At 40.5% G+C, this 26,887-nt stretch overlaps 1 protein-coding gene across 1 annotated transcript; it reads left to right on the top strand.

The window, feature by feature from the left end:
* Positions 1-11,615: 11,615 nt before the first annotated feature.
* Positions 11,616-25,141, top strand: SP7 (Sp7 transcription factor). The gene is made up of 2 exons (XM_072133002.1): positions 11,616-11,723; positions 22,633-25,141. Exons 1-2 carry the CDS (start codon positions 11,703-11,705, stop codon positions 23,893-23,895), a joined length of 1,284 nt encoding a protein of 427 aa, XP_071989103.1. The 5' UTR covers positions 11,616-11,702; the 3' UTR covers positions 23,896-25,141.
* The last annotated feature ends 1,746 nt before the right edge of the window (positions 25,142-26,887 follow it).

Genomic DNA, 26,887 nt, shown 5'->3' with positions numbered 1-26,887 from the left:
GATGTGCTTTAAAACTAGTTAGGATGATGCACCTACACCTGTTCCTAGTATGCAACCCTAAAACTACACTGTCCTCTCCTACACCCTACCCCTATCTCATCTGCTGAATATAGTATGACTGCTTTTCTTATCCAAGTCCCCAGTCCGTAGGGTTGTGCATGGCCCCGAACTTGAAGTATGAAGCGAAAAGTGTGAATGAGATGATTTGTAGCTTTAGGCGATGACTTAATATGTTGTTTTTTTGCAACCTAGATTTACATGTATGAACAGAAAATAAACAAGTCTCCTTTGAATGTGACATCAGTATTTGGAAATGTCACTGATACCACTCCATGTGTGACAAGCATTTCCCACATCCAGGAAGCTGCTACTGTATATTGCAGTGATAATTGTTGGAGGATTTTATGTGTCATTAGATCAAAATTTTTGGATGAGCAAAAAAAGATAATACCTTGGGATTTAGAGAGCCTACAGTCTTGTATATAAACACTTCACAGGGGTTTATCTATGTTGGATACATGGAATCCATGCACAAATACCCTTCTTGCTGTCTACTATGTATTCTCAACATTACTAGATTAATCAAGGCTATAATTGCTATGCTTGGGGTATGTATTGTTCCCTTGCATCCTTTCCCTTTCTTGGTTGAATTTGATGGACATATGTCCTTTTTCAACCATAACTATGTATTATGTATTAGAGGAATTATAAGAGATAGAAGAACACCTTTCCACATGCTTTTATAGGATAAAATTCTTGACATGGGAACTTGGGTGTTAAAGATCCTTTAAATGAAGGTAAAATCTTAGGTTTTCCATACACGTTAGAAAACCATCAGCCACAGGTTCCTTTGGCCAAAACCTCCTGACTCCATCCCCATACACAAGATGCATATGTTCTCATGAGGAAGAGGGGAATTAGACATCTCATAAACTTATTTTTGAGAACTAAAGGATTGGACATCAGAATCAACTTGCCCTTATGGGACTGTAACACCAATCAACAAACGCATCCCTAACACCTTCTAGAAATCTACAGCTTGTTGGACCTGTGTAAAGGCACCCTACCAGGGTGGGAAGCACAAGGACTCTTGTCAATACCTCAATTAGCATTGGCCACCCACATTTAGTGAGACCAGTGACCATTGTGCTCCAGACAATAGTTGTATTTTCAGATTTCAAAGTTTCACTTGAATGTAAATAGACATTTTACATGTGTACCTACTCCAAATTGTTCACTAGATTTCTATATCTTTACCATGGACAAGCATATTATGTGTTAGGACACATTGGGGCACAGGTATCTAATTTTTGACTTGGCTTTTTTTTTGGTGCCTTAGACAATAATCATTTATATTTTTTGCAACCTTTTTTGCGCAAAAATGTCTCAAGCTACTGCAAAATGTTGCAAAGAAGTCTCCAAAATGCAAGGGCAAAGAAAACAAGAGTCAGATGTGAAAAACAAATCAATCATTCTGCGCACCTACATAAAATGACAATGCTACAAACAGTCCAGGCTCAATACACAAACCTTGACCAAGTTTTAGGGCCAAGGAAACTCACATAAGAAATGTTATCATACAAGAGATTCAGCAGCAGCACAGCCAAATGGTCCTGAATATGCAGAGTCGAACATAGAATCATCAGTGCTAGCACAAACTCGTAAAAAATACTTTAGGAAAGCCAAAAAAGGCTTTAAGTAACCTAATAGTAACCTTTTAATAACCTTTTAGAAAAAAACCCTGGAAGTGGTGCTTGACGTAGTTTACCCTGAAAGACGCTAGTACTGAGCTGTGTGGTTCCAACTCTTTGTGCAACTTTTTAACATTGCAACATTTTGATACATCAAGCATCTGGTAACTAATGACAAATCAGTCACATCTTTGAAAAAAACAAACTTGGAGAACTTTATAAACCAGCAGCAAAAGTTGCAAAAAAAGGCGCAAAAAACTGTAATAAGTTGTAAAAAAGAAAGAAAAAACTTTAAAAGTTTGATAAATGCTCCCCACTGGCTTCTCTAATGCTACATGTTTTAATAAGGAAAAAACTCTGTGTGACCACCTTGAGACTGTTTCCACAATTTGGTTTCGCTGCAGTTTTGCATTGATTACTGCAACACAGCAATGTTTTACCAGTTTACATGGTCTGCTGATATGATTGTCATATATGATGCATGGCCACTAAGGTCAAAGGAAAAGTTAAACAAAAACGGGGATGTCATCCTAATGAGGTCAGTTTTTCATACATTGTTGCTAGAATATGCCAGAAAAAGTATAAGACCAGAGCTGTGAAAATTTTCACATTCAGGTTACAAAAATGGATGGTCGGATAGCCCTAGAACTGAAATGGAACCAAAATGGCATCAAAATGGGACTAACTTCACTGGTTAAAAATGTCTGATTTTACGCTCGGTTCATGGGCAACTGGACTGAAGCTTCCACATCACAATGAGCTATTTCTTTCAACCATTGCAGTAGATCATCTTACATGGTAACAAACGTTTGGGGATATTTAAAGGGAGTATCTCACCTACTTTTACCTGAATAAACTACCAGCAGAGAAGAGTCATTTTTTTGCCTGGGTGTCAGAGGCTGGTGGGGAAGCATTCATTTAAATATTTATATTTTGGGATCTACAGTAACCAAAGTTAAAGAGAGGATTTCATCTTTCAAATCTCATCAGCTTTGTGGTTCTGTGAGACAGAGATATGGACAAATAAAGACAACTCCAATTCTATACTATGTCTTTAACTCATTGTATCTCAGGCTCTGTAGGTCACGGAACCACAATCTGATACCATGGTACTCTAAGAACTATAAAGCCCAATACATGGCACCACGCCTCCTGCCTCTCAACCTGACTCATCTTAAGCAAAGATGAGTTAGGTCTGAGAGGCTGGAGCGGGAGTGTCTCTTTAGACCATGGTTCTTTATCATAGTAAAGAGAAGAATGTATCTTCTTTCCAATGGCATCAGGCTTGTGGTTATGTGAGCTACATAACCTGAGATTAGAGATGAGTGGATTTAAACTTTCGGTTCAGCATCCTCTGTTCGGCATCTCCATGTAATTCGGACATGTTGCTTGATGGGCTGCAGAGCAGCTAATCAGGCAGCTTTATGCCCTGGCAGCCAGGCATGGCTGTGAGTGACATGGATTTCCCACCTGGTGTCCACTTGGCCAATCATAGACATGCCTCGTTGTTTGGGGGGTAATGCTGCCTCCATCAAGCAACATATCTGGGTTAGGCGGACCACCAAACCTAAAGACTACCTTAGATCCAGGAAAAAACAAGGCTGAAGTTGGATTTTTATCTGCAGCGTTCATTCCCAATTATGACTTAACCATCACATATCTCTTATTCTCTAGCTGATGCAATTTGAAAAATAAATACCGATTCTTTAATCTGAAATCAGAACCATGGTTCTAGCTTCTGTATTACCCAAGATATAGGCATCTAAACTGATGCCTCCTTGCAGCCTCTGAGCCTGACGCATCTCTGGTAAAAGATGAAAAGATGTTTTCTGTTTACTTTCTATCAGTAAACGAGTGAGATTTCATATAAAAGAAAGGACATTTCATACTCTACCTGAAGGGGTAGTAGTTTAGTAGGGTAACATCTGGTGACAGGTCCCCTTTACAATCTAAATGTCCAATAATTTTTTTTTCCTGAAACGCGCTGTCGAGGGGGAAAGTTGGGACAACCCCATACACATTAGATCACGCATGTTCTGTCCTATAATTATGGGCACCTTAAGACTGGACAGAAACCCTACACTAAACAAATACACAATGTAAATGTGACTTAAAGAGTAAAAATAAGCTTATCCCCATTACAACAATGAAAGAATCACTTCTCCACAGTTCATCAAGGTTTAACCTGTAAGACCCCAGGCGGTTCCTCACACCTGTGAAGATCTGTTTTGCTGCAGGGCTGAACTGCAGGAAGAAAGAAGCACGAACAATAAAGAGAAGACCCCAGCATGACAACGGGAGCATACACCCCGCGTTTGTGTCCACTACCTGTCACACAGCATCATTAATCACTGTCCGCAGAATGGCTGCTAGGTAACAGAGCAACAAGCTTCATGTCTGGAAGCCGACAAACAAACAGGAGCATTTGCATCAGGGTGCTGAGGGCGAATTGCTTGACATCTATATATAGTATGTGGGTCAAGTAAGGTTTTACATACACCAAGGAATGCCTCTAGTAACTTCTCGTGTTAAACAAAGGCTTTCATAAACAGATCATCATAGTATGGCCTTATAGCAGAGACAATGGAGGGAATTTATTAAGACTGGCATTTTAAACGGCTCTTAGTAGATGCAGGCGCAATCTCCACCTGGTCAGACCCGTTTAGACCAGGTCCGACATGATAAACATTTCAGCTATAGTCTAAGCCAAGTAAATGCACCAGAGACTGTAGTGAATGCGCCCACTGCTCGCCTATTTCTCATCCCAAGCCATCCAAAGTGGCATGCAGGACAGAAAGATGGGGAGAGTTATGCGATCCAATCCCATAGACTAAGCACACTGCACATTGGGAGTCCTTGCATCGTGCCGCCCAAGTTGGTATTGTAAGAACTGTCACAGTGTCGGCGCTGCAATTCGGCCTGAAGACAGGGAACTTCATATCTCTCATATTTCTGTATAATGCTCTACTTGTGAAGTGTGTTCAGTCTGTGGGATCGTACTAGTGTACTAGTTTTTATGAGTTGAACATGTCTGGGTGCCAGCGGCCTATTTCCCATGAGCAAGTGGGATACGACTTACGTGCATCACACTTGCATCGTATGCTTGCCTGAATATCCAGCCCGAGCACTTAGTGGCCGGAAGTGAACTCAGGAGTACCTTATAGCACCGTATAAATATATATATATACCGTATATACTCGTGTATAAGCCGAGTTTTTCAGCACAAAAAATGTGCTGAAAAACCTCATCTTGGCTTATACACGAGTCAATAATACACGAGTTTAATTTAAAAAAAAATTAATACTCACCCTCCGCCGAGGACCGGGAGCCCGCGCCCAGGACCGGGAGCCGCCACTAAGCATCAAAGGTGAGTATCAAGTTTATTTTTCATTATTCGCTAGGCATACTGAGGGCAGGCTGTATACTTTTTGGGGCAGGCTGTATACTTTTTGGGGCAGGCTGTATACTTTTTGGGGGCAGGCTGTATACTTCATGGGGGCAGGCTGATTGTATACTACTTGGGACAGGCTGTATACTACAGGGGGCTAGCTGGCTGTATACTACACCCTCGGCTTATACTCGAGTCAATAGGTTTTCCCATTTAGTGTGGTAAAATTAGGGGTCTCGGCTTATACTCGGGTCGGCTTATACTCGAGTATATACGATATATATATATATATATATATATATATATATATAGGCTAAGCATGGCACTAAGCATTAATTAATAATTAATTCCATTTTATATTGGGTGTTTTGAAGCACATCAACATCTTGATTCCTCCATGTTCTACAGTAGACGATTTCAACTTAAAAATTCAAGTATCGGTATTTTAAAAACAATAAAGATATATCTTAAAGATTAACTTTAGTTCTGTTATAAAGAGAACATGAATACAGACGTCACACAGGAGCAGAGCACTATGCTGTAAAATGAGGAGATGGCCAACAAAAATTACTGGTGATAAATATATGACGGCTGACATTCTGACCATTAGGATGGCCTCTTCAAATGCAGTGTGTTTACTACTATTCTTTTCAAAGTCTATGGACGTAAATTTACTCCTCAACATTATAGTAATAATTTTTATATAGCGCACACAGATTACGCAACGCTGCACAAACTGAAACACCATCGTGGAATTGGAAAATCACAGGATTCCAAGACATGTTTTTGACATGCAAATTGTGAAAAAATGGAAACTAAATATTAACTTCTCAAATTATTCAGTACCAATTATGAGCAGCCTATAATTAAACATACACGAATTGTACGCCGAAGTGAGGATATTAATGAAACAAAGAGGAATGTTCTGGATGCACTTTGATGCACATAGTGTGGAGATCCACTGCAGGCTGCTTGATGTGACACAAGTTCAGAGTTGCTGAAGGCCATGTGAGTCACATGAGGACCATATAGCCCGGTCTTGAAAATGGTTCCTTAGACAATTTGGAGAAATGGCGATACCACTGGTTCCATGACTATTCCAAATCAATGTTACGTCTAGAGGGGTCTGTACATTATGCAGCCCCACACCATAATCCGGGGACTGGTGTGACATGCCCTTTCATAGCGGTGACCACTTATCTCTAGACAAATCTGTAGCTATCATTGCATCCAAAACAAAAGCAGGACTGGCTGAAGAGGATTGTCCTCGATTCCTGCCTCCATTGCCGCTACACCCCGAAAACATTCAGCGTCAGGTCCATGGACCTGTGGCTGCACGCTTGGCTCATGCAACAGTCTTCCAATGCCTAGGCTTTCTTTTTATGTTGAATTCCATGTTCCTGATTTAAAGTTCCATCTTTGCAGAGGTTTGCCACTCTGCACCCCTTCTGTTATTTCACTTGTTCCTTGTCCTACCAAGTAATTGTATACACTACAACCATGCAGATATCGCGACCTACAGTGATCTTCTGAAGTGATACAACAAGAAGCATCTTACAATCATACAACAAGCCTTGATGTGATATTTGAGGCCTCATATGCCTCTCCCACATCTTGATGAAAACTACTGTTAAGTGCCAGGAAATTATAAACTTTACATCTTAGCAACATCTTGCTAACTGCCTGATATGCATAGCCTTGTGAGGACCCATTTTTAATGACTTCATTTTCCTGTACAGTAATGTAATTTTTGTCTAAATATGTCCTGTGAATTGTAAGCACATCCTATTGCAATCTGTGTTTCCAAGACAGAGTGTACGCTCATAAAGAGCCCTACGACTTGTACATGTACATTCTCAGAAATAAATAGTGCCCCTCATTACAGGTAGACCTTAAATTCACTTTATATTGTCCAGAATGCCATGGGGCAGATTCCCACCTGGAACTCTACTACTGAGTCCAATTATCCTCTCTTGTTCTCCAGTTTATTAGTTTTCTTTTCAAACATCAAAGACTCTTTCTAAACTATTTAGCCCCCTGCTGTTTCTTGGGGATGACTCCCATGCTTGACAAACAAGCTCCTCCAAAAGCCCCATTACCCTTATTACCTGGACCCGGGGAATGTGCATCCCAGATCTCCCGGACACATTTATCCCATTCCATCCATTTATTGAAGTGAATCATTATTAATGTAATTGTACATATAAGTAACCTACATTTTGCTACTAATAAAATGTGATGGCAGATTAAATAACCGCAGTCTCTGGTCTGATGACATCACAAGGCTAAGAGGAGATACATGAGAGTAAAATAATATAGCACCTTCTTTTTCATTTCCTGCTGAAGATTCAGTTCTTATTCTCTTCATAAAATCCTCAAGTATTTTAGACTGCATCAAGAAGATCCCTGCATTTACTTGATGTACTGCCATATGGTGCCTTTTTACAGCGATGTAGGTGTCCTGGGTGCTGATTCCAGGAGGGTGTCAATAAGCTACATTGCCTGGGCCAAGGTTAAATAATGGATTTTTTTTGTTAATTGGATTTTTTCCTTTAATGATCAACTTTTGAGCTTAAATACTCAGTATAAAATTGTCATTGGTTTGGTACTTGTCACCCTTGACTATTGTTTTTACAAGCTGTTGTGGTACCTAGGTGTACGATTTGCTTCACTGACCTGTGATGTCATGTCCATTCTTCAATAGGGGATGTTTGCGACTCGGACTATGCTTTAGTCCTAAGCACATCCACTATGCTATGTATGGTACTGTGCCTGGTAGACTATGAAGATGGGAAAAAAAGACTTATCTGAGTGTTGTGATCTATACAAAGCAAGTGATTAGCCGGGTGTCTAACCCCCACCAAATCTGAGATTAATGACCTATTTTCAGAATAGGTGACCAAGGAAAAAAATGGCTAAATACTACTTTAAACACAGAGGAAACGGTGAACTGCAACTTTGCAGGTGAACTTCGAATCTTGCTCAAAGCCCTAAGTAGCATAGATATTAAAGGGTCATACATCTCAACTGTAAGGCTACATACAACACGTGTTAGGGCTTATTCACAAAGCCGTTGGGGGTCTGTGATTTGGTCGCACAATTTGAGATCAGATCACAACCCCCATAGACTTCTATGGTTCCTGGTCACCATATGGTGAGCACATATTGTGTCAACGCATCATGACCAAGTCGGGTGGCCACTCGTCTTCTTATTGCTGGAAAAAGGGTGAAGAGCGCTCACCCCTCCTCCTCCCGGCCCTGTGATTACCCGGGATCTGATTGACCAAGGTGTGTGGATGGCATTGCAACCACTTTGTAAGATGCCCTCAGACTCATGCCCCAATTTTAGTAAAACAATCCACATTTATTATTGCACTAGCTCCACAGCTTCCACATATTTCACTATATAACTTCACTACTGTCTGAAAGACAACAATGGACTCCAATGATCGTTGAGGTCTCATGGTCCCTTTAGTGATGTGGGGGGATTTATCATTAGGCTTCTTTAGCCAGTTTTTGAGAATGTCTTAAGAGATTTTTGCTTTAATGATTTTATGGATAAATCTGGCGTATTAAGGTCTACATTGGATTTAAGACTTTTTGCACAGCTTAATTCCCAAGAATTTCCTAAACCAGGAGGGGACTGAAGTGAATTTGTGCAAGAAGATTTATTATCCCCGTTTTTACCACCATCTAACTTTGTAATGTCTTATTTTATTTTGATATGCCCCCCCCCCCCCATTATTTGTTAAGCACTACTGAATATGATGGCGCTATATGAAGATTAGTATTATTTTATATTATATCTGGCACATGGCTGTTCAGCTGGACTATTGTAGGCCAGGTTCTGCCTGACATAGAACCGCGACAGGAACTGGTGCACGGGGCCACTACAGGCACGACACACGCCACAACCACTCGGCATGGAGGTGGCATAATGGGCAGATAGTCACAATTCCTGGCCTTGTATACCAGTACAAGACTTGATGAATTCCCATACGTAAATGTGTCTACCACATCTGGTTTCACTTGATAAATTTATCCTAAATAGGCTAAAGTGGAGTAGCTTGGCAAATGTTGCAAAAAAAAGTCACAAAAATCTACAATAATAACTTCCCCCCAGTAGCTTGTGTATAGTGTTTAGTAAATAAATGTCTTCAGTCTTCTTCATGATACATAGGAACTTTATATGTTTGTGTCGATTTGGATTACGGGTTTGGCAAAGTTGTCCATTTATTGAACAAGTTACATTTCTATATATACAGTAGCAATATATATCAGCACACAAATAATTAGATATTAACTTTGGGGAAATGTTGGTATGTAATAGGAAAGGGGTGGTGGCGAATATCCTTAAAATCATAATTTCATGCACTAATGTAAACATCCGATAACAAGACCATGATGTATCCAATAAGACGCCGCTCATCCCTCCTACATCAGCAATGTCTGAATAGACTGTATGGTGGCTCATAATAACAGAGCATTTATATGTGATTAAGGGCACTCAAATAGTTACACAATATTTTTTTTCTAGCAATATCTGTGAATGTGCATCTAGATGAGATTTGTCATATCAGCATAAACTATGAAGCCAACCCCCTTATTGTAAGATGTATCACAATGCAGATGGACATGTTGGCAGCTCTACTCACAGTCCAATTTAATAAGTAGTTATAATCCTCATGGAATACTTTTTTAAGCTTTCCTATTCCTCTTTTATTACTCCTAGAAATACATTAAAATAAACATCTGAGTGTTCATAAGTTGTCCCCTTGCATGCTATGACACTGTGGACAATTATTGGAAGGTGATATTACACTTCCCATTGACTTTGATAATAAAAAACACACACTTTTCAAATTATTTGTACAATTCCAGGAGACATAACAGAGGAATGATACAATTCAAAGGTAAAGACAAAGAAGGACATTTATCTGAAGTCTGGAAACGTGTGTCTAGTTTGCAGGATTTTTGTAAGGTTTTGGACTTGCCTGGCTTATCTTACTCGTTGATAAATGAGGTATGTGGGTCTATAAATTTTTTGCGACTTTTGCATGAGAAGCTGTACAAAAGTCTCATATGTTTTACACATGTTCTGGACTGGAAGTTATTTGCATAGAAATGTGACTTTTTCAGATATCTACATCTGGATTTTTATGATAAATGAGGCACAGCTGAATAAAACTTTGTTGCGATGAACTTTGCAAAACGGTTGTGGGCGCAATTACGCTAAAAAGTCTCAAAAAAGAGAGGAAAAAACACAAAAAAATTGATATTTATTTATTTATTGTTGAAATTCAAACTTGTTGCAATTTACTTGTTGCAGTTTTTGGTTCATAGAATAGGGAAAGGGCGTGGCTTAAATGTGCCAAATTGCACCACAATTTTAGCATAAAAATGATAGTAGGTATAAAAATCTTCACAGATCCCATGGTTCCTTTGTTCCCTAGATAAATTGAGCATCAGGCTGCGTTCACACGATGCGCTGAATTGCTTTTTTTGTTTTTGTGTTTTTTAACGCACCAAAAGACCACTTTGATAATCCTTATCAGATTAAAGCAATTGTCTTCTAGACACATGAAAAACGCATAAAAGTTAGGACTTTGAAAGGGAAACTGCCTTCCAGCAAAATGCAAATTAAAAAAACGCATCACAAATGCGACACAATGCAATCAGTAGTTTGTGTGCAGTTTAAAATGCAACATAGAGACAGGAGGGCAGTTAAATGGAACCAAATGCGTCAAAACCACAACAAAAAATATGACGCAACGCATTGGGTGAACACGGCCTCAGGTCGAACATGTGCTCTGTCTCTCCATTAAGGGCACGTTTTCATGTGCCGTTTTTTTGACGCAATCAGCACTCATCTGCTTTTCCAATGAAACGTTTTGCCCAAGCCCCCTCCCACTTGTTTTGGGAACTTGTCCTCACTGTTTATGGCACTGTCTGAAGTATCCAAGTACTGCACTACGCTATCTCTGTCAGCGCCAAAGAGATGAACAGTATAGCAAGTGTGTGTGTCACAGGCTACTTCATTTTTGGGGGGTATGACAGACCTCTGTTCTTGTGATCATTGGGGGGAACACCCAGTGATCATCAAGTTTTGAATATATGAGGTATAATTTGTGACTGGACAACCCCTTGAACTTTCTACTTGTGCCTCATTTATCAAAACTTTTAGTAACTTTTCTGTGAGAGCCAGACATTCTTCTGTAACTTGCATGGCATTGCCTACAGGTGGGCACCTGTTCTACCTATTCGGGCTGGCATAACCCACTAGGACTATTTTCAGATGCTAGAGCTGTTGTCCCATCTTTTGATCAGTGGCATATACTATACTTATACACTGCAGTGTCTCCATTTTATGCCAGCATCAGACACATAGCAGACATCCTCTCCTACATTTAGTGCATCCACATATACATCGCCTAATACCCTCAGCAGGCACACACCCTGCCCCTTACTGATTTCATGGGGGAGGGTCATGTAATAAACACAAATGGGCAGGAGAGGTGCAGCCGCAGAGCCTTGGGGCAGGGGGAGGATCTGGAGCTGCTCTCTGGAGTCAGGAGCACAAGAGCTGCACTCAGCAGAGCGCACACTTGCTGCACCAGGAGGGGATGGCATCACCCATGTTAGAGGTAACTTTTCCCTGGAGCCACCATGGCACTGTCTCCTCTGCTTGCTTTCACTTTCTTTTGGATTACCTTTTTTTATACCATAACTATTCTGCAGGTTAAGATTAGTATGTGTCTATCTATTATATGTGTCAATGATGCCTTTAGTACGATGCAGCTGAAAGTAAGGTGCCCACCTTCTAGTGAAAAGTTTGGAATATAAGAAGTGAACTCCAAACTATCATATAAGTGGTGCGACCAAATTAATTTGAAATATAGTTTACCATGTTTGTAAATTAATTCAGAAATCTTTCAGGGTCACATTTATTGCAGAAAACTTCTATCCCTCCATACAGATCTAATTACAGAATAAATTTCCCATGCTTTGGAAAAGTAGTGTTGGGGTAATGTGATGGATTTATAGTGATGCTACTATGCATTTCACTTCATATTGCTAAGGTAATATGCTATTAGGTCCTTATTTATACTATACATAGAGTACCAGACTGTTTAAAGGGTGACTATAGGGAAATGACAGGGAGTACCAGGATACAAATTGCATATTCAGAATTTATTGTCTATTAACCTATCCCTACATGTTCTAGAAGAATATCTTAATAGGAAGACGTATGCTAATTTCTTTGCTTTGAGATGCACTAGATATCACAAGGTACCCCCAACAGTGAGAACTGACAATAGTGATCCTGATGTCTCCACATCACTAGTCATCATACTCCCCCCAAGTGTTCTACTTCCTCAACCTGGGGTTTATCTGGTACAATGTTGCATTGTTGTTATACATATGAACCATTTTCACTATATGTGCATAGCTTGGGTGGCAGGGAATTGGCGCCTTATACACATTCATCTAAAACATGTATATAGTCATTAGTTTAGAGTGATCACTTTTTTTTAATTTACATAATTGTTATATGTTTGACTGTTACATCCGCTGTATTATATACTGCTATACCCTCTTTTACACTACTTTACCATCATTCATACTGTACCATTATTCATACTATTTAAGTATCGCTCATACTATTATTCCTGTAGCATCATTCATACTACATAACCATTTATCATACCACATCATTATTCCTACTATTAACCCCTTTAAACTTTAAGCCCTTTAGACTTGCCGGATATAGAGAGGACACAGCCGGTGAGCCCTCTCCATGCACCCGCACCCGACATGTGACCTATAATTATGTCACATGTCAGTAAGGGGTTAAAGTATCCATGCTATTTCTATATCATTCATATTTTTGTGATCATTTGTACTGCTATACCAGCTTTAATACTACAAGAACATTCATTCTATTATCATTTATACTACTGTACAAATATTCATATGACTATTCCATTGTGTAGATTACAATACTCCTATCCATACCAAATAACTTTATCTTGTATCACTATGACCATCTTCACATTTCCATGCTATTAGCACTACTACTACACCATCATCATTAGTTTCCTCCTTATTGTTACTAAAGCATTAGATGCATGTACCAGACATCTGTTCCCGGGTTACTGGGAATTACTGAGCTGCTGTAGGGTTAATGTATCAAAGAACTCTCCATCTGAGAATCCTGTCTCTCCTCTCAACCAGAAATGAGGACTCAGTTTGCGGATTTAACCAGAATGGGAGTTTGGGTCCGGAAACAACAAAGTTTATTTTATATTTTTTTTTCTCCCCAAATCCTCCAAGGGGAATATATATTCCTAACTGTGGTTAGGAGCATTTTCAAAGGGAAGCGCAAGGAAGAAGCCAGTTTAACCCAAATGTTCCCAGGGATGAGCAGTACTGAATTAACCACTCTCTTTTCTAATTTCAGCATATGCCACAATATGAGAGTCTTGCCAGGACTTCTGTTAGAAAGCCCTGACCACAATTCTGAGCCATTTGTTTACTTTGTATTGCTTGATGTTTTCTAGATAGAATCCTTGGCTCTGGGGACAGATTTATATTCTGTAGTGAAGCCTTTTATTGAATTGTTACAACTGCAGATCTCATGAGAAGCGATGATTCAGGGTTGTGAATGGTCTGCAGGTCTTACAACACTGCCAGATCACAGAGATGGGGAGTTGGAAGGAAGATGGTTTTTATGGACTTGTTTTTTCCATAAAAATGGGAACCGTATGTCTAGCAAATATGTAAATGAGGAGCTTGTACCTATATCCTAATTATCAGGTTGACCACCTGACGTAGAATAGGACTAAAGCACCATACCTTGTCGGAAGCCTAGGTAATCCAATCTGTAGCCTGTGTACACACATTGGGGGGCGTTCGCTATTTGTCATAAGGTTAATTTTTTTTTTTTTTTTGGTGCATAGAATGTGTTACAAAGGCTTAATAAATTGTGGCACATCCAAAGTGTCGGAAATTACTTCACATACTTGAAGGGCAGTTAGAACCTGGTAGACTTGCTTTTGGATGGTCTTTTGGTTGGTGGCAAGAAAAGTGTCTAAGAAACTAGAAGAGCAGTAAAAGTGTTTGGATTCAAAAGCAGTGCCAAAATTGAGCAATGTGGACTGACACATAATATGGCGTGGCAGCAAAAGATAAAGCGTCCGCATTGCGTCAACAGTGGATTCATAGAATTACATTTTTACTCAATGTGCGTACACAGCCGTAGAAATGACTAGATGATCTCAATACTCACTATTCATTATCTCCTAGTAAAGACTGATAATAAAAAGTTAGTTTAGTAGCAGAGATGTTCTCATGGTGGCAAATATGCAGTGAATTTTTCAGAAATCTACATGAAAACCTGCATTTGGTAATCTGAGTGAATACAATTGCAGTTTTTTTTTTTTTTGGTGGCTTTTTTGTTTTTCTCCCTGCAGAGCCATATTGATTATGTTGCCACTAGTATTTTGCTTCTTTAACGACACTCCCAATATATATATATATATATTTTTGGTATTCAATTTGGGTGCAGTTGATTCAATCCTGACCCTTTTCCTGCACTTCTCGTTTCCTGACCCATTTCCTTTGGCGCACAGACAAAATAAAAACAGGTCTACCAACTTCACTTCATAAATATGGTTTGTCATTTTTGACTCTTATTAGTTCATTTTACAATGTACCAAATACATCAAGGCTGTGTACCACAATATAAAATCTCAGCGCCCAACACTGCTAAAATCACTGCAAAAATAATAGTCATCCTAAGGTGATTTTAAAAACTGGTATGGGTGGGTGTGCTTGTGATTTTTGTAGCCAGCATGTGGTTGTCCATAGCTAATTTACTGGGTGTGATCCCAGCCTAAGGCAAGTTTCACACGTCCGTATTCTAGTCAGTATTTGGTATCGGTAGTTTTGAGCCAAAACAAAAAATGGATCCTCTATGGACCAATTTATGGATCTGGCTTTCAAATATTGATGCAAAATACGGACCAGAATACTGCTACGGTTTAAACTGGTCTACTGCCCTAAAATTGCCATTTTGTGGATTTTATAATCCCTCACTTATTTTTATTTCCTTGTAGAAACATTCTGATGTCTGTAAAGTACGGTAACAATTTCAGCTGCATTTTTTTTGGGAAAATATTCTCATTTGCTTCTTGCCTCTCAAACTTCAAACAAGAAAGCTGTTCTGACAGTGCCATAATCCAGCAACGGGTATTGCCTGTGCTGGTATTCGGAGACTTGCAACTGCTGATGGGCATCACATGATTTCTACAAGTGCGCAGAGAAGATTTGATGTCTCTAACTGGTTACAGCCTCTGATCTTAGTGGCTGCTCAGCATTGATCAATAAGGGTGATGGCAGACGTGCCGTTCTGTCTGCGTTTGCAAACGCAGACAAAGCCACACCCACCGGGGTGGGCCGCGGCCCAATCTCATCAGCGTTTCTATGGAAACGCCTGCGATCGGGAACGAGCCGCCGGTGTTTAGCATTAAATTAATGCAAAAACACCAGCGGCTTGTTCCCGATCGCAGTTGGTGCAGCTTTGTTTGCGTTTGCAAACGCAGACAAAACGGCACGTGTGCCACCACCCTAAGGGCGCTTTCACACGTTCCGCTAGCGCCGCGTTCATAACGCGACGCTAGCGCACAGGGTTCGGAGTTTGGGGCGATCGCATATGCGTTTCCAGAGAAACGCATGCGATCGGGTTATTAATCGCATGCGTTTCCCGGGAAACACATATGTGATCGGCCCGAGCCCCGCCCACTGTGCGCTAGCGTCGCGTTATGAACGCGACGATAGCGGAACGTGTGAACGCGCCCTAAGGCTTCAGACACAGATTGGGGAATGTATCATGCATATATGATAGCGGCCAGATACATCAAAAGGGTTAGGTCTCTTGATGTATTTGCCCGAGGCTATTGCCCGAAGACCCGAGGCTATTTCGTTTTAACCCCTTCATTACAATGTGCTGATAGCACATTGTAATGAATGAGGAGGAAAATCCCCATATATTGCCATACTGTAGTATGGCAGTATATGATAGGATCGATCAGACAACCTAGGGTTAAAGTACCCTAGGGAGTCTGAAAAATAGTATAAATAAAAATACAAAAAAGTTTAAAAAAAAAAAATGATAATAAAAAAACCTAAAATTTCAAATCACCCCCCTTTCCCTAGAACTGACATAAATATAAATAAACAGTAAAAATCATAAACACATCAGGTATCGACGCGTCCGAAAATGCCCGATCTATCAAAATATGATAACGTTTTTTCAATGCGTTTAACCCCGTAACGGAAAATAGCGCCCAAAGTCGAAAATGGCACTTTTTTGCCATTTTGAAAAATATAAAAAATCTATAAAAAGTGATCAAAAGGTCGTACAGTCCTAAAAATGATATCATTGAAAATATTATCAAATTTCGCAAAAAATGACACCACCCACAGCTCCGTACACCAAAGTATGAAAAAGTTATTAGCGCCAGAAGTTGGCAAAATCAAAAAAATAATTTTTGTACAGGAGGTTTTAATTTTTGTAAAAAACATTATAAACCTATAACAAATTTGGTATCCCCTTAATCGTACCGACCCAAAGAATAAAGTAGACATGTCATTTGGGGCGCTCAGTGAAAGACGTAATATCCAAGCCCACAAGAAAATGGCGCAAATGCGTTTTTTTCATCATTTTCATTGCATTTGGAATTTTTTTCCCGCTTCCAAGTACATGGCATGGAATATTAAATACCATCACTATGAAGTGCAATTTGTTACGCAGAAAACAAGCCGTCACACAGCTCTTTACGTGTAAAAATAAAAAAGTTATAGATTTTTGAAGGTGGGGAGTGAAAAATGGACATGAAAAAACAGGAAAGGGCCCGTAACCGGTTAATCCCCTTCCCTCCGGTACTTGAAGAAGATGAAGTCGCCGATCTGAACGCACTTGGTGCAGGTCAGAGCGGCGACTTCATCTTCTTCGATGGGAGGCAAGTACCGGGGGGGAGGGGGGATGGAGTGTCCTGGGCTCAGTGCGGTAGGAGCTTGGGACCCCTCGGTGCACAGGACGCGTTCATAGAGAGAACACGTCTCCCAGCATGGGGCTTTCCTTGCGCTGGGAGACGCCATGACATTTGAATCTGAATAATGATATTTTGTAAGCGCATTTTGTGTGGAAAACTTGATGCGGCCCAGCCTTACCCAGAATCTACCTCCAGCGGCCCCCAGGTAAATTGAGTTTGAGACCCCTGCGCTACATGGATAATGGAGCTATCTGCTTTCATCTCTGTTGTTGAATAGATCATCATCAACAAACAAATTCCCTTTAAATATCAAAATAATGATTCTGCATGAATATACCCTTTAAAACCGATTTCCCTGCAGTTTACCATAAATTGGAGATTGTGGTCATTGCACTGTATGTGCCCAGATATTTGTTCTGCTGTATTTTATTTATTAGGGTCTATCAGGGAATGAAAACCACAGATTGATCATTTATCACATGTTAAAGTGGCCAGCATATGAAATAAGTGGAAAAATAAATAAAGCATATAAAATAAAATTTCTGCATCCACAAATTTGAAGGGCATCTACCACCAGAATGAAGGGTTGCATGCAAATGAGCCTGAGAGGCTCCATAGGTGTTAATGGAGCCTGGAGCCCCTCAGGCTCATTTGCATACAGTCTTCCTAGTGGGATTGGCCAACCATTTAACATGCATCTAACAATTCTTTCCTACGTGTGAAGGATACTGAACTTCGGCATGTTTGACTTTGTTTTAACGTAAAATAAGCTGTCAGTCGTCTTATTCCCTTCTCACAAAATACATGCACGCTCGGCAGAATAAAGTGTGCATGTGAATGATGGGATTGGCAGGATCTGTTATAGAAGGTTTAGGATGTCTTACTCCTGACACTGGTTGAATGGAAAGAGACAACACAAGACAAGACATATGCAGAAACTAAGTATATTAGTTGCACATCAATACAAATCTAGAACACCAATATGACTTAAACAAAAAAGAAAACTCTAACTATGGGAGATTAATGGTTAAAGGGGCCCCATGTTCAGCCTCCGTGTAGGGATATTTTTGAATTCACACTTGGAGACTAAGGTGGGGGGATAAATTTGGGTGGGATCATAAAATATTAAAAATAAATTGTATAAACCCAGCAGGAACATGCCTCAAATTCTGTGGATAATGAGCAGCCTCAGACGCTGGCTTAGCAAATATTAGCCAGAGCTTTGAGGTCTATAAAGCCCAGAAGCTGTAGCGGAGATTATTTGTGGAAGACCTATATATAGGGGGGTATTATTCTACTTGTAAACACCTTGTAATGTTACCTGATGGGACAGTTGGATGTTCTTCTACAGCTGAAGGCATCCTCACATTTGTGTGTTTATATGAAGGCTTGCCCTGTGGTGATGGGGTATGCAGTGTTATTCATAGCTACGCCGAGTTTGTAACTTTTTGCTGAACCCACAATTAACTGTTTTTAGGTGTCAAATGTTGATTCCTACATTTTTTTTATCCTTTATTATGTAAGACTTACTGCTTGTTATATATGTCTGTGTGTCTTAAGGGGAAACTAACATTCCCACCACTGAACCAACATTGTTCTCAAGTAGGGCATTAAAAAATCATTTTTAGCGCTCCTTCTTTTATGTAGAGAAATTTCAAAAATTGCCCTTTTACCTATAATCACATTTGTGCCATATGCAGATAAGCTGAGAAGTGTCACTAAGAAGTTGGAGGGATGGGTGACTATGTGGCTGCTTCATGTTCCCTATTTTTGGGCTCCTCGGTACCAGGAACTGTGTGGTTCTAATTTCCATTTTAAAAGTAGTTGCGGGTCCAATTGTCAGCCACATTTTTAAATGCCAGTAGCACACAAAACCACGCTTCTGGTGCTTTTTGAAAGCTGATAATCTGTCCTTTTAATAATAATAATAATTCTTTATTTATATAGCGCACACAGATTACGCAGCGCTGCACAAAGCATGGCAAATTGGTCCCTGTCCCCATGGGGCTCACAATCTAAACAACCTAACAGTATGTTTTGGAGTGTGGGAGGAAACCGGAGGACCCGGAGGAAACCCACGCAAACACAGAGAGAACATACAAACTCTTTGCAGATGTCCTTTTAAAGGATAGTAAAGAATAGTATACTAATTAGTATAGAGCTCAAGATAACTGAATGTGAGGAGGCTCTTTCCCTAAAGAGTGTGAATTTTTCAAGTAAGATATGACTCTTTAAAACATATAAAAATATGTCATAGCCTACCTGAGGGTGCTAGTCGTTAGAGGGAACCTATCAGCAGTATTTTCACCAAAGTCCCCTATATGGTTTTAAGAGACCGTCGCCAGGGATGTCATTTTTTGCTGGTGATAGTCTTTGCCTTGCCGATTTTAAAAATGCCTTTGTCGGCATTTAGAATCATTTCAGTACTTTTATAGTAGGTTATTCACTAGTACTTAAAAGGCATTTTTACAATCAGCATAGCATAGACTATAGGAATGCGTCACAAACTAAAATTACATTCCTGGTGACAGGTTCACTTTAAATGTGAGTTAATCGGAAGCCGCCACATCCTTCTGGTGGTGCACATGAATGATGGGCTTGGCAGAGCATGCATGTGTAGATGGAATGGGGGAGTAAAATGCCTTATTACTCAGGGGATGAATTGCCTTGAGTTCAGTGTAAGGGTGGTGGCACACGTGGCGTTTTGAACCCGTTTTTAGCAATGCATTTCAGTCCGTTGAAAAATGCCTGCGTTTTAAAAACTAATGCATTTTTTAAACCGCATGTGTTTTTTAACGGACTGAAAACGCATAATTAAAAACGGGTTCAGAACGTCACGTGTGCCACCACCCTTAGCCTTTTATACAGACCAATATACACTGCATGGGGAAATAACGATTGAGATACAATTGCTCGCCCCCTCTATTCATACGTTAATTTTCTGATCAGATACATATTAACACTCATTGCCTGTGTAGTGGGACACACACCTGCCACTAGAATATCTTTACTGAGCACAAATGATCAGTTAAGTTAAAATCCAACATGCCCATTACTACTTCCGACAAAGACATCTAATTTTTGGGGGCAGTCACAATAACCACAAAAGTGGTTGGTTTGTCCTGTAAAATTATTTACCAATGTTTATCTAATGTACTTAGAGAATGATAATGGAAATATTGCCCCTCTAACTCTTCCTATAAATAACGTGGGGTGAATTTTAGGGAGGGTATCTGGGGTGTGAGCCTCGGGCTCCCACCAGTGAGCTTGAGGAGGGGCCCCCACCATCCAGCGATGCTTCCACTTCTCCTGCAGGATCAGGATCCTTAGGACACTGATCCAAAGTAGTACGGTCTCTTAATACATGCTACAGCTTTTGGAGCAGATTGCCAGGAAGGGGGTGGAGTCACATAGGTAATGGGGCAGAGCTTTGTGGGTGAAGGTGTCCTGCTGGGACTATAGGGATCTAGGCAAAAGTAGGAGCACGCTGAGCAAGTGGAGGTGAGGGAAGCAGCAATTGACTAGGATGTATATGGGGCTGAAAAGATTTGGGGAGGGTAAAGTTAGAAAACGGAGTGCTTGTGTTTTTTTTTTTTTGTTTTGTTTTGTTTTTTTTGGAATATGCAGGTCAGCAATCTGATTCCTCCTTCCTGCCTCTGCCCTCATCTGTAATTTAATAATCATGAAACCTAACTTGTTAAAAACCTTAATTTTAGTAATATGTAAATTAACAGCAGAGGCTACTGGGGAGTGTACTAGCCTGGCTGGGCACCGGGAGCAAAGGCTACTTCACGCCCCAGTAGCCTCTGCAGTTAAACTTTATTTTAGTAATATGTAAATTAACAAGTGAATACGATAAAGAGGTTTTCACAGCTACTCCTCCTGACTCCCCTATACACCTACACACTTGGCTTAGCACATCATGCATGGAAAGGGAGTAAGACACTGGCAGGCACCCATGTGTGCTAGTCTTGCATAGAAATCATATGTATAAATGCTAATCGATATAGGACCTATAATCCTAAGACATTTTTACATTTAGGAGCTTGTTAAAGCTAATCAGTATGCAATCATTATGAGCTATAAATTACATATAATGTAATTTATTTATGTTATGGGGTATTCCATAATTTTCTATTTCTGTTACGCTGTGAGCAGAGAAATACATGTCTTTTGGTCTTGGTGCTCTCTTATTTGGATAGTCAGAACAGTCACCAAGCAATTTATAGACCATTGGTTTTGAAGAATGAATTGTGGGAAATTGAACTAGTAGTAGCATTAGTGTAGCAACAAGTGGAGAGCCAGTTTTTGGCCACCCCTGAGACACTCTGTATTTATGTAAACTGAGGCCCTCTTGTGTGTCTTGTAACCATACAAATATACATGGTCAGCCCCTCTGGCAGAGACTACTAGACACAAGTGCAAATACAGCACAGCTGACTGCACCGAGACATCACAACCCTAAATCATATATAGTAAATGCAGTTGGAGAACAAATCCTACGTGTTCATCTTGCTTTATTATTCGATATATTGTGTTATAATGGAGAAATAAGCTAAAAAAAACATGTGACAAACCCCTGAGAGAGCCATGCACATTTATATCTTGTAATAGGAAAAATATAGTTTCAAAGCGGAAAAATGGTTTTTAATCCACTTATTTTATTTTTAAAAAAGTTTCTATAAAATTATTTTTTGCTGTTCTTGTTCCACTATTACGTATCCCCCCCTCCTGGTATCCTGTGATGACCGCTGACATGGACATGTGATGCTAGTGGGTTGCTGCAGTGGTAATATATACAGGGCCGGTTCCAGGTTTGAGTAGGCCCCTGGGCAACAACTCCTCAGTGGGCCCCTTTGCAATGAACTCCTGTCTCCTGTTCCCTAAAATATGTTCTAGTTTATCATACCAAACAGCCCCCTCATGGGTATTTTATATACAGACCCCTAATGGTTATTTTTTATAAAGCCCACTCCAGCCCCTATGGATTCATTGGATACAGCCCCTCAAATCTCCATTAATTCCTATACAGCCTTATGTACCCCTCCCCCCCCACTTGCCCAGGTATACCCAGTGCTGGTGCCGGCCCTGGATATATCCACATTGGGACCTTTCTGTTCTTAATATGTGGATGACTTGTTCAATGGGTTGTAATTTCAGAATGTAATCTGATCAGTGTGATTTCTCTGAAGAGCAGCTCTACATATATGACTCTATGGAGATGTGGGGGGGGGGGTACAGTTTCTTGTTGACCCCCCCCCCCCTTCCTTCCCCCTCTATAAGACAGTCCACCAGGATTGTACATTGACATTACATGTTAGGAGTTCTTCTTGCACTGCTGGTGGGAATGGGCTTCCTCTGTCAAGCACGGACATTCCTCAAAGCAGACAGGATGAGAATACATTCTTATTTTTTTACAATCTTATTAATATTCTTGATTAGTTTAAGACTCATGTCATTTCTTTGAGTATAGTAATCATTTTGCCTTCTGTTTTAGGAAGAAGCTCGGTATGTTTCTAGCCCCTTAGCAATGCTCACTGCTGCTTGCAATAAGTTTGGAGGTTCAAGTCCTATTAGGGATCCGGCACCGTCCTCAAAAGTTGGAGCAAAGAAGAGCTACAGTCCAACAAATGACTTTAGTGCCACAAAAATGTTGGGAGATGGATATTCCTCTTCGTATTTGGGAGGAAGTAATTTAATGACGCCATGTGGGACACCACCTGCTCCTACCAGTTATGCCACTGATTACGGATCTTTTTCCCATTCATTTTCCACTTCCTCAGGATGTCAGGATCCCAAAAGTCTATCAACAGCCGATTGTGTTCCAGGGGTGTACACTTCTATAGATGTAGGGCACACTTATAGTTCATGGTATAAAACTGGAATTCATCACCCATCAATCTCTGGTTCACCCCCTGGCACAGGAGGATCATGGTGGGATATGCATCCAAATAGTAACTGGTTGGGCAACCAGTCACAAACCGAAGGGCTGACTGCATCTGTGCCACCTGGGACAAGTCCTACAGGCATGAGCAACCAGTATAGCTCTGAATATACTACTCTTACACCAGCAAGCTATCCTCCAGTGGGGTTTCCATCTATATCGCCTTCATCAAGTCCTTCTCCATCTGCTCACCTGCTCTCATCATCTCAACACTCATTGGGTCCTGACATGTATAAGCCAAAACTTCTAACAGCTAGCCCATTGCTTGAGGCGCCAGGGCCTTTAAAGCCCCAAAGGGCATCTTCCTATGGCAATACTGGACGCCCATCATGTGACTGCCCAAACTGTCAAGAGCTTGAAAGGTTGGGAGCCTCTGCAGCTAACCTGAAGAGGAAACCTGTACATAGCTGCCATATTCCAGGCTGTGGTAAAGTGTATGGTAAGGCATCACACCTCAAGGCGCATCTGCGATGGCACACAGGAGAAAGGCCTTTTGTCTGCAATTGGCTGTTCTGTGGTAAGCGATTCACGCGCAGTGATGAGCTGGAGCGTCATGTACGCACCCACACACGTGAGAAGAAGTTCACGTGTCCTCTTTGTGCTAAAAGATTCACACGCAGTGATCACCTGAGCAAGCACCAGCGAAGTCATGTGGAGCAAAACGGCACAAAGGAAGGTGCTATTCAAGGTGATGGTGGAGGAGCAGCTGTAGAAACCCCAGGAGAAGATGTATCTGGAGCAACTGAGGCCTCCACTGTTGGTAGTCGGGACAGGGCATCTAGTAGTCCAGGCCAGGGTGGATTATTAGAAATATAATTAGGACTGCAGTTGCTGTTTGAGCTGCCTGGTGCTTTGTCGAATCTCAAGAGCAGGACTGTGTGCATATCTGCTCCACCACATGGTGAAGAGCCCTTAAGAACTTTAATGGGGCCTTTTTTATTCCCAAGCAGCCAAATTACCACCATGTGTGAAAAGTAGAATATAATGGACCAAAGTGAATCCATAAACTGTAATGTAAAATCTTATGAGCAATTTTTATTTAGAGCTATCAATTTCTGTAAACATCCAGATCGTTATCGTACACACATCTTGGTCAGTTCAGTCTCCTATTTCTCTGCCGATATTTGATATTGAGAAGAAGGTTATTGTCTACCTCTTCGTGACTGTGAAGGTCTCTATAAAGAACAAATTTGAAGCCACTAGTGTCTCCGGCGTCTTTTACATAGGTGTTGCACTTTTGAACACTTAAAGGGAACCTGTCATCAGAAATTGACCTATTAAACCTATAGACCAGTGATGGCAAACCTTTTAGAGACCGAGTGCCCAAACTCAACCAAGACCCACTTATTTATTGCAAAGTACCAACACAGAAATGTAATTAGTGATTTATGCTCCCTGCTCTGTCACAGCTTTCATTTATATCATCACCCTGAGGACACCAATAAAACAGAAAATAGAAGAAATATGGATGATCATTGTAGCTTTCTTCCAAGGTCCCATAAACAGGAAGAAATGTCAGGGCCGGAGCAGGAGCTAGAATGATAATCCAGATCTGTCCACATCTTCAGGGCCGGAGCAGGAGCTAGAATGATAATCCAGATCTGTCCACATCTTCCCACTCCTCCAGTAGTCCCAGGTAGCACTGTCACTTTAAAATAGCGCTGTGCACAGCAAGCCCTGGGCGGTCTGGGACTGCAGGAAGATACCTGCAGTCATCTCTGGTCATAGCCTGGGTGCCCACAGAAAGGGCTCTGAATGCCACCTCTGGCATCGTGCCATAGGTTCGCCACCACTGCTATAGAAGTATGTTGTCAAGCAGCTGAAAAGTTTTTAGATCATGTTTCTATCACGGTCCAGCTTGGTGAAATTGAGCAGAAAATCAAATTTGAAGATTGATGTAAGACCAATATATAAAGTCAGGGGGTGGAGAGATTAACATTGAAGTCAAGCTCTCCCTGCTTCTGAACACCTCTTCCCCTGTGAGTGACATCATGTGCTGGAGTTCTGATCAATCATGTCCCTGGACGCAGGACCATCAATGACAATGAAGTGGGCATTTTAAGGCAGGGAAAGCTTGACTTCAGTGTTAAACTCTCCGCCTCCTTTGATGCAAGATGTAAATTAATTTTATGCAGTCAAGGAGGCGGAGAGTTTAACACTGAAGTCAAGCTTTCCTTGACTGCATAAAACCAATTTACATCTTGCATCAAAGTTGATTTTCTGGATGATGACACCACACCAGGTGATGAAAGAAACTTGATCTGGAAGCTGCTCGGCTGCTTGACAACGTACTGCTAATGGTTTCTTAGACCAATTTCTGATGACAGGTTCCCTTTAAGACCTACCAGACAAGCTGTAAGCGGATGCAGAGTAGTACTGTCATTATTTTGTTATGTCACATGTGTTCCACCATGTTACCAAAAAGTTTCCAGCTAATCGCTCTAGAGATATATATATACTACTTGTGAATTTAAGACTTTCTAGGTGTCCATACATATTGAGACTACCCTCAATGTGTATTAGATGCCTGCTCACATTTGGTATCTGTGGAGGACAATGGAGGAAGATAGTCTAATATTTTGTTTCCAAGGGATACAATCTGCCACCATAGATCTCTTTCTTAACTTATAGAGGCCACCTGGTGTGCACAGGAGAAACAGCAGTCATCCAACAGCTAATGTAGATGTATGGCCACCTTAAATGTCTATAAGTTATACCTAGTGCATATACACGTACATGTACCAGCATGATGTCATTGGTTGCTGTTGAGCTGACCCCAACATTGCTATGTTGCCTCATTTCTATGGCATCAGGCTGCACTATTAGAACCTTATTCAGACTTTCCTGTATATGAGATTTCAGGTATCACAAATCCTCAATACTGTGCATCCCTCTACATCTGTTAATATAGGCAGTGTTACTATCAAAATATAATTTTCGTGACTCTGTTGTTTTGGTGCTAATTCATGTTTTCCTTCTGTATTGGCAATATAGAAATATGGCAAGGTAAATATTGGAGGGAGAAAAAATTGGATCATTCAGGGGTGTTCAATTATTTTTATTGCCTATATTTAGGATAGAAGTTGATTCCAAATTAGTGAGGGTCCAATACCCAGCACCCCTGTCAGTTGCTTGGAGTATGGCCTCTACTCTCTTTTCAAAGTGCAATACTTTGTATATAGGGCCTATACTTGGACCTCAAGCTTTCCATTAAAATAGGCCGGTAGGACAATATTCACATATTTCCATCAAGTAATGATTATATGTTAGTTACTGTCCAGGATTGGAAGAACAAGGCTTTGTCACTGGGCAACCCCTTTAAATTATAACTTTACTCTCTATGAACTCTTTTAGACAGTGTTGCCTTAGGGAAACAAATGCAATATATTAGTTTTAGTAATTTAATGTTAATATGTTTTTTTTCATCGCTTTTTAAGTTAATTGTACTTGTAAATATGTTTTATGTAAATTTTGTATTTCATTAACCCTGTCATGTCCGCAGTGCCTTACAATACGCATACCATGCAGCCAAATTGTGACCTTCAGATGTGATTAGTGGTACTCCATGCAGCCATCATTTGATGCTACTCTTGGCCATGAATGCTATGATAATGCACTTTGTGAGATCTCTTCAATTTGCACTCCGTATAGATCACCTTCCCATGTCAGAGTTGCCTTTTGATATTCAGCGTAGACCTTTTTTTTTATGGGTATATGCCCTTGATATAAACAAATTACATGTATATAAAAGAAACAAAAGAAACAACAATATTATGTAGTATGTATGCCTATAAGAAACAATTGCAAT

The sequence above is a fragment of the Engystomops pustulosus genome, chromosome 2, assembly GCF_040894005.1.
Source record: "Engystomops pustulosus chromosome 2, aEngPut4.maternal, whole genome shotgun sequence".
NCBI classification, from domain to species: Eukaryota; Metazoa; Chordata; class Amphibia; order Anura; family Leptodactylidae; genus Engystomops; species Engystomops pustulosus.
The sequence above is the reverse complement of the archived record's forward strand: the minus strand, read 5'-3'. Positions and strand labels throughout refer to the sequence as shown.